The 13045-nt window shown below is 37.4% G+C and overlaps 1 protein-coding gene across 1 annotated transcript in view; it reads left to right on the top strand.

The window, feature by feature from the left end:
• The window catches only part of TSSC4 (tumor suppressing subtransferable candidate 4), a 62618-nt gene extending 58195 nt beyond the window's left edge, over positions 1-4423 (top strand). Inside the window, exon 5 of the mRNA XM_075502334.1 lies at positions 4309-4423. Coding sequence (XP_075358449.1) covers positions 4309-4403 — 95 coding nt within the window. The 3' untranslated portion in view covers positions 4404-4423. The remainder of the gene's footprint in view (positions 1-4308) is intronic.
• The last annotated feature ends 8622 nt before the right edge of the window (positions 4424-13045 follow it).

Here is a 13045-nt window from a genome sequence, read left to right as displayed (position 1 = left end):
CTGATCCTTCCTGTAATTGCCAGGACACAAGGATGCAAGGCAAATCAAGTATACGCAGGAGTCTTCCCATTAGTTTCTAGGAGAATGGATTGTGCTTTGGTTTGGATATGGTTAGCACCAAGCCTTTAATAAATGAATGTGCAAAATGCTAATGCAAATATAGGTACTTTGGTTTTTTTGTTTCTGTCTTCATCTGCTTAACAGAGTAAAGAGCACCAGAGGCTATTTGAATAAGGTACTTTTAGTGAGTTTGCAGAAATTTGCATACGGATGTCAGCCAGTGAATTTCATCGAAGTGGATTTATTCTGGGGAGAAAACCTGAGAGGGTGGAGAGGTGATAAAAGGGAAATGTAGACATAGGGAAGTAAACAATGGAAGGAGCAGATGGAACAGATGAGAGAAAATACACAGCAACACTGCTCGATTAAAATAAAGGAATTGGCTGTGCTTACATAGCACATTGTTTATGGGGTGTGGGGCGAGGCCGACGCTAGCTTCAAATACTCCTGGACCTTCACTGCTCTGTTCCCACAGCATGGCATGCCACTTTGAAGCTGTGCCAACACAACTCTTTGTGTGGCCTCACAGTGAATCAGAATGAGTTCACTTAAAAAGAACTAATTTCTGCCAGGTCATTTTTCAGCAAAATCAGTTCACTAATGTGGTACATAGCATGACACGCAAACTCCTGAAAATAATGTATTGCGAAACCACAGCCATAGTTCATGCTGGAAGAAAATACAAGAACGTGGGAATAGTTCCAATTCAAAACAAGTGCTTCAGGAATGGCAATGTTCAGATAAGGCAGACAAAACCATACCTGAAAATTTTAGTTGAATCTGGATTGTATGTGGACACTGGCAAATGGGTACTATTGAAAGCAAAGGACACAATGAATACTACTGAAAGCAGAAGTATTAGAAAATAAAAAGGACCACCACTTGGGAACTGGAAAGGCTTGAAATAATCTAGTGTGGTTTAGCTCAGATCACCTAGTGTATTTCATTTGTTAAGATCTTAGTATATCATACTTGTAGAATCTGCAAAAATTTACAAATGTTTCTCTTGATGCCAACAGCTGACTTCACAAAGTTAGCTCCTAGCATTAAGCTAAGTACCAATCTTTACGAATTCCACTTTACAAGATATGCTAAAATAATCTTTACCTCTTTTCAAGTTTGTCATGTATACAATTTTTTTTTTTTTTCAATTTCATGCCTGTAGCCACGCATTATTTTACAGAAAAGAGCGATTTTTACAGGGGGAAAAAAAACCCTTCACTGTGTTTCCTTGTGGGACTGCTTTCATCATCTTCTGTTTATAAGAGCTTGTTCAGTGCTTTAGGCAAATTTTGTAAGCTCGAAGGGGAAGTATATTCAAAACCAAGAATCTCTTTTGCATAAACCACATACAAGGTGTACTTCGAGAGAATTGAGGAAAATAATTTACTCTGTTTTGTTTCTTAAATATAACAAAACTGCAGACACAAATTTTGAACTTAGTGCATTGTACAAAAATGGTAGTGGCAAAGTTGTTCATCAGCTGTTTTAAGTTTTTCCCCTGATAAGTCATGAATCTCTCTCTATCTTTTCCATTAACTACAAAACTGAAGTTGCATTTAGGTGTGGTTGTGAATTTCAGGAAGCCTTGGGCTTAAGCACCTGAGTTCACTGGGCCGTGCTGCACATATAGAAATCAGACCCACTGAATGCACTATGATGTATTTTTAAAATATTTTTTTCAGAAATTTGGATCTCTTGCATATAGCAAGCCCTGCCAACCCTAGATTTTAAATATATGCCTATTGCTCACTACAAGGAAGCCTGCCCTTTCTTTTTTCCTCTGGATAGTATTGATTTTTAACCCACAGTTGCAGCAAATCATAGCCAATTTGCTCTTTGGCACTCTTCCTCAGACTACTTATCAGATAGGTTCAGATCAGATCCAAATGAACAACGAGATTATAAAACTGCAAGGCACAGAAGAAAGCATCTGAACGTGGCATATAGATGAAAATGGTTCACCTAAGGTTGTTAAGAACTGCCTCAGTGTATAGGAGAAAGAGGGACCTCACTTATTCTTATATGTTTGGGATACTCAAGAACATCTCTGCCTGCAGAAGGACAAGAGGCATGTGCTGACACAGGGATTCCAAGTCTGCCAAATTCACTGTGTACTAAAAGCCTCTGTTGCTTCCCCATACGCACATGCTTTCCCTATGTCTATAACAGTTCTGCTGGCAGGCGTACTCATGGGAATCACCAGTTATAAGCAGGAGGTAAATCTTCAAACGTGGTGAATTCTGTGCTTGACAGAAGTTAACGTGCTGTAGGAGAGAAATAGAATAACAGATGCTTCCCTTCACTTGATGTTTATATGCATTCAAAGTGTTGCCTTGGTCAGTTTTTTTCCTCCTTGCAACCTCTGCTTTTTATTGAGATGAAACTTGGAGGTGAAGGAATGAACAAGAATATTTATATTGAATAATTATATGTAAGAATAATTAAAAATTCCCTGTCATCTCTCAAGATTTGCTCCATAACTGACCAAACTGATTTGTAAATCATAGACGAATTTTACTCTTCCCAGATGGCTGTAAGGAAGCTATATGCAACAAAATATTTCCTCTCTTAGACAGTAGACAGTTATTTTTTTTGTTTGTATTTCATCAAGACCTGTTTAAATTTACTGTCAAACGAGCCAACAAAACCATTAAGCCTTATATGCCTCCTGACTACTCTAGAAATACCTCTTCGTCTTCAACAGCCAAACTTTGAGTTGTGTTAGACTGGCTTCTGCCTCACCCAGCATAATTTGGTGCTGAAAAGAGCAATTACAGAGTAAACTTGCTATTACAAGAGATGCCTTTTTTCCCCCCATTTCTACAGTGTACAATAAAACGTGGGGTGGTTTGGGGTTGGGGGGGTTCAATACCTGTCGATCCAAGGTGCTGTGATGAGAGAAAAAATTAAACAAACAAAAAAACACGTATCAATCCAGTTTCTATAGATGGAACTCTACAGAGAGGTGAATAGATGCACAGTTTCAGTAAAGAGATGCCAGTGCTTCTGGAAGTGCAAGGTCCTGTTTTATCATAGCAGCAATGTAGCTACAGATCTCGAATACATGATGTTACGCAGGGACAAGTTTTGTAGTGTTCTAATGTACCACAACTTTAATGGGTTGCCTTACTGTTACACTTGCCACACAGGCAAGGCTTTTATCTAGGCAATGGAATACTTAATATGTTAAAGATAAAAGGGGTAATGAATTTTCATCTGTCAGAAAAAGAGATTTTTAAAAGTCCCCATTACTCCAAGTAACCTGTATGATCAGTAAAATGCCCTTAGTAGCTAAATAAAACTAGAAATATGCTTACACAGTGTACTGTATGGTGCTTTCACAGGTTTCCTCAGGCAAGCAAATAGAAGCTCAAATCGGCCACCCTGACAAGTAAGCTTTTTATTCCAGGAAGTTAAAAAGTTTCACAGTTGATGCTAGATGCATGAGCCATCTCCTGAGCCATCATGTGGGGCTATGAAGGAGGCAAGAGCTGAGAATAGCACTTCAGTAGTTACTACATTGTCAGAGGTGCTCATGTTTGAAATTTAACAGAATTCCTATTAATATTTCTGCTATAAAGTTGAATCATAACATAGCTGGGGTAAAGCTTTTACAATTTTGTCAAGAGTGTGGAGCTATATATCGAGGATGTAACAGTGCTATTTACATTTGTTTAAAAAAAGAACAAAACCCATGTAGATGAACATGTAACTTATAGCTAATTACCGAATACAAGTCTAGAAAAGATTTAAAAGCCACTTTCTTACTTGCCACAAGTCTCATGAAAACAGCTAAAAACTAGAACTCCATGGAATTATTATTGGCTGCTGAAGTGCAAAGTTAAAAGGTAGCTATAGAAATGCGTAACTTCTACTATTACTTTCAATATGCTGTGTCCTGTTCCACATTGGCTATGATTATAACATTGATGAAACAAAAACATATGTAGCGTAAAATGCTGAATAATATTAAATATAAAACTGAAGCAGGCTACATACTCATCTGGGGTGATACTAATTAGCAGACATTCAGTTTACTTCTATGAAGGTCTTAAAAAGCCTATTTTCAAGATAGTAGACCTAGTGCTTTGAGAATGTGGGTACCTAATTTTATTTACATGAGCAGTTCCCTTGAGCTATCTGTTAGAATAAAAAGAATTATACAAAGTTCAAAGAATTTACCAAAGACAAGGATGACTTTCACCTTTATTATTAATTGATTTTATTTTTTTTTTAACTCACCAGGAGAAGATGCTTTCCCAGATGAACATGACGAGTTAACGAAGAACAAAATTAACCAAACTCTGGCTTGTCAGCATTTCTGGCTGTGTTCCCTGTGATCCTGTCTGAATGTAGAGTATTTACAGGCAGTTGACTGCCTTTTATCAGAAACCTTCAAATAAAGAGGGCTTTTTCTACCTTAACTCTGTCACCTAACTTTCAGATAATCTGCTGTTCTGAATGCAATCTTGTAAAGTAAAAATTGCATGACAAGTTTAGAAAAGCTAATATTAAAATAGACACAGAGCTGAAGACATCATCTGTGTCCCAAGGTACTGTTGGGAATTGTCTTCAAGGGCTGAAGATGAGGACAGAACAGTAAACACATGAAAGAGGAAAACAGAGTAGCACAGTGTACAGTTATGTTAGCGCATGCTCATGTCCTAAACTCATGGGGCTGGTCGAAGAACCCCATAGAGTAAAACCTACAGTGCAGGAGAGTAGAAGTCAAGGGTCCACCTCTGTACTTTACTGTCTCAGGAACATCTGTATAGTAGACAACTGCCTGACTGTTAATAGTTCTGCAGTCTGCTAATATAAGGCCAAAACAGTAGCCAAAGATCAGCTAGATACAAGAGTCTATGAAGATTCAAATGGTTATTCCTAGTGCAAGCTAAAAGGTTGTCTAAACAGTGGAGAGTGCAATAGTAGAACATTGCTGACGTCTAATTGCAGAAGAGGACAAATACAGTAAGTTAGCTACTATTTATGTAAGAAAACCAAAGTACTGAACAGAAAAAACACTACAGAAAGTGGTCTAGAACATAGAGAAAGGACAGCCACAAACAGCTTGTGAAATTTCTGATACAGAAAATCTGGAAGTTTTACATACACTTCATTATTCAAAAGGAAGAAAGAGTAGCAATGACTGTTTTATATTGCTACTGATTACTCAGAGATGATGAAGGGGAAAGAAAATGTAAGTAATGATCTCTTCTTGGTTGAATCACAAGCATCTCTTAATATACGTAGTATAGTTAGTGATCCTACCTGCTGGCTGTCCTTTGCAACAGGCATGACCATCCATCTGCAGGGCTGAAGTTGCATTGAGGTGGCTATTGTTATACCAATGCTATTTGCTGCTGCTCCCTTTTCCTATTTGGGAAGAGGAAGATGTTACCAGATTACTTGGCACACTGGTCCCTATGACAATAAAAGTAAACATTGCTACTGTATAATTATACTGATAGCTTTTCTCTGGGATGAAAATAAGCCCTGTGAAACAGATGGAGATGCAAATAATAAACATTTCTCTGTGGCAGTAGTGGAGCATAGAGTTATCAGAAGCAGACAACCAGCAGGAATGGACTTCAGCTGTAAATGTATTTTCTAAATTAACTTTTCAAATTATTGCAATAACTTGGATGTTGAGTAACTGCATCAGTAACTAATCCTTCATTCCCTTTGAGAAGAGTCACATGCTTTCCCCAGCTACAGAAATCTTTAACAAATTTCCCAGAGCACATGTGTGCCATCTAAGTGCTCTCTTAATGTTTTAGGTTTCTAAACAAACACTGTCCACTTATCTTCACTGATAACTTCAAGTTTTGGTGCACAGCATGTCAGCCTTAAAAGTGAATTCATTTAAGGGATTTATTCTGTATTTAGAGTACAAATGTTGCATCACCATGCTTCCTTAGGTAACTTGCCTGTGGGGCTTTCTTGATACATAACAGACCTCATTTGGTATAAATTATTGCAGCTCAATTGACTGCTGTGAATCAAAGCTACTCTGAAGAAGCCAAAGATATGCCCAAACTTTTTAACTTTTTCATGATCATAGTAATGTGTTTCTTCAAATATTTTTGTCCTTCACTATCAAAATAAGTGGTATGATTCCTATATGTTTGTGCTTGGGCTTTGGGTTTTTTGGCATAAGTTGATGTATGCTGTAAATATTCAGTGTCCTCAATACAGATTTTGCTATTTTCGTAGGCTTTAAATTCACCTTTCTTCTGCAAGTCTGGATTCCTTTGTGCTTTGTTTCTAAAATATTTAGAAAATTTATCTCTGACACACCTCTTTGATTAGAATATAAAATAATATAAGACAGTCAGATATCCAAATTCTATCTGTTCAAGAGAACAGGAGATTTTGTTTCTCTTATGATGACCTGTGTAATTATTCTGGATTGCTCTAAAATTTCCCCTATATGTCACTTTTTTAACTATCCATGTTTCTGTTAATGCTTCTATTTCTAGGAATATAATTGTGTTAAATTCCATTACATCACATTCATAAAAACTCCTTTATCTTTGATCAACAGTGACAGTTGCTTGAAGTATAAAAACCTGAAATTAAGCAGGACCTTAATCAAGAAGTGTTCTCTGAGAGCTGAACCAGATTGTAATGTACGGTGTTGAAGGCACTGGCTATTTTTGTCCAGATTTGACTAATGGTTTTGTCAGAAAGTACTAGGTGCTGAGACTGTGAAAGTCATAGCCCAAGCAGAAGTTCTCCTCTAGCATAGAACTGAGTGGTTTGCTTAGCTTAATCTACAATTAAGGAGCAATACTGCATCTGAGGCTAAACTCTTCATGTACTAGACCCTGAGTAAGCCCATCTCAGTCCCTCCTGGACTATTCTTCTGCAAGTGTCTTCTCTGTTGAAATCCTGTATGTTTTTATCTTTCTAAGTACTATTAAACTGCAGTATTCTGTCAGGCAAACCTTTTTTTGCATGTTCTCCCTTCTGCTCAAAGCAGATGTGTTTATTATTAACTCATTTTCTAGACAGTTTCATTACCTTTTCTGGAGAGTTCTAATAAGGCTTGTTGGCCACTCTGACCAGTCATTACACCCATGCATCTGCCTCCTTTCCTGGTAGCTTTCCAGCCTTCATGTCAATCTGCTAAGAGGGAAATAATGCTTGAGTATGAAGATTCATAACTGATTACTATCTTACAGATGCTTGAGATTAAAAGTTTTGTAAGCTGCTGAATGCGCCTGCTATACTGCAAATTCATGGCACTGTTTATTTAGCTCTTCCCACTGTCTTGCTCATGCTGCCAATGTATGTGCAATGACTTATGACTTACATTCCTTTGTCTTATAAGGTGAAACTTTCATTTGAATGTTCATTGAGTTGAACTGTGTCTTCTAACATAACATTTGAGTTGCTGCATCCTCAACAGATTCCCATTTCTCCCCCCTCGATTATTAACCCCCGCCATTGATGTGGTGATGGGCTGTGTTTGTTTTTTCTTTGTACAATGGTTGGCCTGTAATGTAAAAGATCAGTGTTATCAGTGACAACTAAGCCTGTTACTATGGGGCTGATAAGCCAGGTTATATCTATTTCCGTGTTCACATGGTGAAGTTTCACAGCAATGGCAAATGCAAGGAAGAGGAAGAATCTCTGTATGGTATCAGCAGCAGTTAAAGCATTCATTCAAGTTTGTGTTTCCATTCAAAACACAATGTCTGGATTTAAAATCCCAATGTTATTAGTTCTGTCTGCACACCAGAACTTTGTATGGTGTTCCAAAGCATCCTTACCTTTATACTGACTTACCCTGTTTCTCCTGTTCTCCAGCAAATCCGGGTGTTTAACATGCAACCACATTTATCATCACAGCTACAAAGGAGGACAGTGCTATTATCCTATTTAGAAATTAAGAACCTGAGGCACAAATAGGAACAATGACACACCAGAGGTCACACAGGAAGTCTGTGGGAGAACTGGGAGCTGAACTCCAGTCATTCAAGTCTGAGGTTAGAGACTGGAACTTTCCTCTTTGATGGAGGACTGAAAATACTTTCTTAAATTCAATATAGTTACAGGAATTTGGTGCTCTCTTTGATAATTTCTTATTATTTATTATGCAAATCTGGGTAATGTATCAAGTTAAAGTCCAGCCTGTTTTTCTTTGTTTTCTTTTTTTCCTTTTTCATTGCCAGCTACCCATCAAAATACTAAGTTTATTAGGGTTTAATTTTCATGTATCATTGCTTGTAATGGTAAATGTCAAATATTATGTGATTCTCTTCAAAGTATTTGCCTAGATTACTAACAGAAGTCAAATCACAGACATGTTTTCAATGGGAAACATGGACTAAGCCATCAGTCTTTTTCTTAGAAAATACTCTCATGTTCTCTGCCCCATCACCAGCATTTTGGGAGTCCTAAACTTACTAGTGCAGGAGAGACCATTGTTTTACAAGTAGTGTAAAGAGATTCATCTGCTGTTAAGCATAATCTACAACACCATGTAAAAACTGGACGGGAGGGCCCTCTATATTGAAAAGACCCTGCAAAGACAGTGTAAGTCAGTACTGAAAAGATGCTAGGGTCAGGTCCCCAGCTGCATCACATTAGGACTCAGTTTATAGCAGATGAGAAATGAGTTGTATTTTGGGTTTTGTTGCATCAAAAGAAGTCACTGAATCACTCTCCCTTTAGAGTATCAGGTCTCCTGTATTTAAAAAGAGCATGATTTCTATAAGCTACTTTGTCCTATTTCTTCCCTAGCTTAAAATGTAACACTTCAATGAACAATTCTGTTGTTGCCATGTATGTGATTGTAATAAGGCAGCTTGTCCCATTGATGACCAGTTAGGCTGTGACCAGCTAGCTCTGCACTAGAAACAGGCATGAATGTCTGTGGCCAATTAATATTAAATGGGTGCAGCTGAAAGTGGAGACAGTGGTACAGTAAGCAGAGCTCCTCGGGTGAAAGAGGAAAAAAGAAAAAGGAGCTAGACACTCCTCTGAGCAGTGAAGGGGAGGTCTGGGGAAGTACCCTTCAGGGACAGTGTTCCTGTACCAGGTGTGGGGAGAAAATAACAGCAAGGAGATGATACTAAGTTTTCAGTCTTTGTAGATGCTTCTGGGATCTTGAGATAAACAGCCCTCACTCTTATTACAGCAGAGTTAGAGGAATTGGGAGAGTAGTGAGAAGCAGTGTTGCTTAAGATGTCATCTCTGCACAACTGTATTTTTAGTATGTCTACACTTCTGGTCACCTGTCAAGGCATTTTAACTAGCATGATAAATTCTAGCCTAGAGCTCACATGGAGATTTGCCTGTTAGTAACATAGGTATCTCCAGTTTAAAAAAGTAGCAACAAATGACTGTCTACTACAAACTTTGTCTTTCCTTAGCCTATAATTTAGAACCACAGTTGTTGGGTTCTAAAAAACTCTGAATTTTGAATGCAAGCTTACTCCTCAGAGAGTATCTCAACTTCTCTTTAAAAAGATAGGTACCCTAAAAACAGGTTTACACATCAGATTATTCAATCATGATACCTGAACAAGACAGACTTCTCAAGTAAAAGACTTACTGTATCAGCAGACATTCCGATAATAAGGTATTATCTCTCCTTGTCTTAAAATAGACCTGTAAAAGAAAAAACCAAAACCACCTGTGATTGTGGTTGAATGGCAGAGTTGAGCAGGCTTGCAAGCAGTAACATGTAATTTTCTAACTGCATGAAATAGCTTCCCTATTCTTAAAATGCCAGTTATTTTTCCTTTTTCTTAATGTGACAAATCTTTTTTATTTCACTTTTAGTTTATTTAGAATGAGGAATTACCAATGTTAAGAAAGTATTTATGTCTATTATGAGAAATATCTACAAAAAAATGAGGTAAAACACCTGTAGCCTATTAAGCCAGACCAGATAAACTTGATATTTTAGCCACTAGAGGGACCTCCAGGAATAGAATATACAAAAACATTTGCAAAGGCTACTTTGAAGTATTAGGTGTCTTTAAAGAAAAACAAAAAAGCTTTGCAGGTCAAACGAATTGTCGTTTGTTTATAATGAGCTCTGAAATAATAGGAAATATGAATTAACTAATTGTCTCATAGCTTTTGTCAAGAAAAAGCAATTTCTTTTCTCATGGTAAGATACGAGTTTGGAGGGTTGTTTCCTCTTCACTGAATTAGTGAGGTTAGCACATCCGCTTTCAAGAGACTTGTAATTTAGCAGTAAGGTTATGTGTTGCTCTTTTGAGGAGCAAATACAGTTAATGCTCTTACAAGCGAATAGAGTTATGCTCTTTTCAGAGTTTCTGAGAAGAATAGGATTCAGATGTGCTTCAGATAGTCTGCAATCAGTAAGCTGTTTCTCACTGAATGGTACTTTAGCAGAGCCCTCAACTTATTTCAAATTTTAACAGCAGTTTAATAGCCCAATCAACAGATGTTAATGCCTCACCATGCATGCAAGTGCTTTCTAAAAAGTAGTTATGTTACTACTTGGGTCACTGGATTTGTAATTAACAATCAATCAGGGAGATGACAAGGGTGCTCTAATGTTCCCTTTTATACTTCTGCAATAATATAGAAGTTGTGGTGTTCTTCACACACAAAGTTCTGGGGCTCTGCAGCAGAGTACAAATTCAGCAAGCTTTCACTTTAGCATAGCTACTGTAAAACATGAAATCCTGGCTAATATAAGAGACTGTGCTTCTGAGACACTGAAGATGAGGACACCAAGACAATAACTGCAATTAACCCAATTAGCAAAGGTCAGGGATGGGACTAGAATTTGGCATTAAATCACAATTATGGAACAGGTTAAAAGAATTTTTGCAAGACCTTAAATTATGTTGCATTGTTTAGCTTTACCTGTTAGAATGCTACTAGTGAAATGAAAACTCTCATTTTGATGAAAGCAACCTGAAATTCCAGTTTGACAGAGCTGGTTGTTGCACAGGTCTCCTGTGGTCTACCCACTGAGTTTTATAGTTTCCATTTTGCTTGCATTGAGAGGTTACTTGCTGAGAAAAGGTGTAGTGGCAAGGGAGGAGACATTGCTAGTACCTTTTCTATTATTCTTTGTTGGGGTTTTTTTGTTTGTTTGGGGCATTAGAAAGCTCTGTGATGAATTATTGTTTGAAAAATCTTCACTTCTGCCACAGAGTTAGCATTATATTCCTTGCATTGCACGTGTATAACCTCCCACTGAAGTTTTCTAGTGAACTACCTGCAATTAAAAGACACATTCAACCACAGTTACACTTAACTGGCAGACTGATGACTCCTGACATCAAAAGTGGGTTGCCAAGTGGGCCCTGCTGAAAAGGAATGATTATCTATCCCATGTCATTCCATACACGTGAAGTAGGATATTATATGTTACAGATTAACACGGTCACAGGCAGAAAGTGTTTCTTGACCAGGAAGAGATTTAGTGATAACTAGTGATTTCTTTCTCAGCTGCTAAGAGTGAAATCCTTTCTGAAATACCAGAACGTCCTTTTATTAAGCACAGTCCCCTCCATAAGTAGCTATGGAGCAAAAATTTGGGGGGGATTTCAGAATTTCAAAAGTTCAGTTAATTTATTTGGACCTTATTCAGCAGTGTTATTTGATACTGATTTTAGTCTAACAACGAGAGGGTTTGTGACTGATGCAAGGAGGAGAATATTCTTTTGATGCAAGAAGATGATGTAACGATCTCTTCATTTGAAGAATGCCATTAGTCACTCTGCCCTCAGATACTTTTGCATGTGTAAGAATATGCATACTGTATCCTGTATGGCATTGTGTGAGTAATCAAAATGCCTGTTGAGTCTCACATGCTTCTGAGATTAAAATGTACCACATCTGCATTAATGATGAAGATGAATGTTGCAGGGTTTTGTCAGCCTCTTTAGTTTTCTCTTTTGGGGTGATACTCAGAAGAATCCTTTCTCAATTATGAAAAATCATTGAATGATTAACTACATCAAAGAACTGGGGAGGATGGGACACCATAGGCAACTGCTGAAGCAGCCTGGAGACAATACATATGCATGTGTGCACAAGCATGTCTGGCTGTCAGAAATCATAACCGAGATCTCCTAAAGGTATCCTCTCTTAGTTTTACCAGGGTTTCACAAGTTTTAGATTTTTATTTTTCCTACTGACACTTTATTCAAGATTTGCAAGTAGGTTGGGAGCAGGAAAAAAGTGTTGAGAGGGATGTTTACAAGATGTGATGCACTAAAGCAGTTCAGCTTCATTTCTAGCTCCACTTTTTTCTTCTTACTGCCAGCGAGCCCTTCAAGGGCTCTGCCCTGAAGTCCTGCTCCTAAACAAGTAAACATTTAGGACCTGAATTCTTCAGAATCACTTATCCCTGGAAGCTTTTGGTCAACCAGCAACAATAGCAAATAGAACAGGCTAACATTGTAGAAAAAATTTGGATCTTTATTGACATAAACCAAAATTCCAGTTATGAAGGCTGGTACTGGCCTTTCATATAAATGAATGTTCATTAATAAGAAAAATTAAGAGTCTACCAAGTATTGTTGCAGATATACGCTTGCTCAGTCTTACTTGGAAGGGTTTTTACTTTTATTTTTTGGACATTTTTTTGGTTGAAGACAAAGAATAGAAATATTGTTGTAAATAGCAGGACTAATCCTATGGACAAATAGCAAATATATATATTTTTTTTTTTTTTCACCTTGCAAGGTTCAAATTTAAGTTGCAGAGCAGTTAAGCATTTAAACATATGCATAACTTTGAACACATGAAAACAAAACAAAAAAACGGTTTGTGTGCCATAAGTCTAAATATATGCTCAGAACCTTTATTGAAACTTTGCTTTAGGACTTAAAACCTGAGCGTTGGTAGACAATAACATTATTTCCCAGAACAACACCAATATGCTTTGAAAATCTATATAAAATGTAAAAAGAGATTACAAACGTGGACATAACCATGCAGTAAGACAGCATTCAAACAAATAATGTTAATCAGGATT

Source organism: Mycteria americana, chromosome 5 (assembly GCF_035582795.1).
Source record: "Mycteria americana isolate JAX WOST 10 ecotype Jacksonville Zoo and Gardens chromosome 5, USCA_MyAme_1.0, whole genome shotgun sequence".
Taxonomy (NCBI): domain Eukaryota; kingdom Metazoa; phylum Chordata; class Aves; order Ciconiiformes; family Ciconiidae; genus Mycteria; species Mycteria americana.
This window is presented reverse-complemented; position numbering and strand designations above follow the sequence as displayed.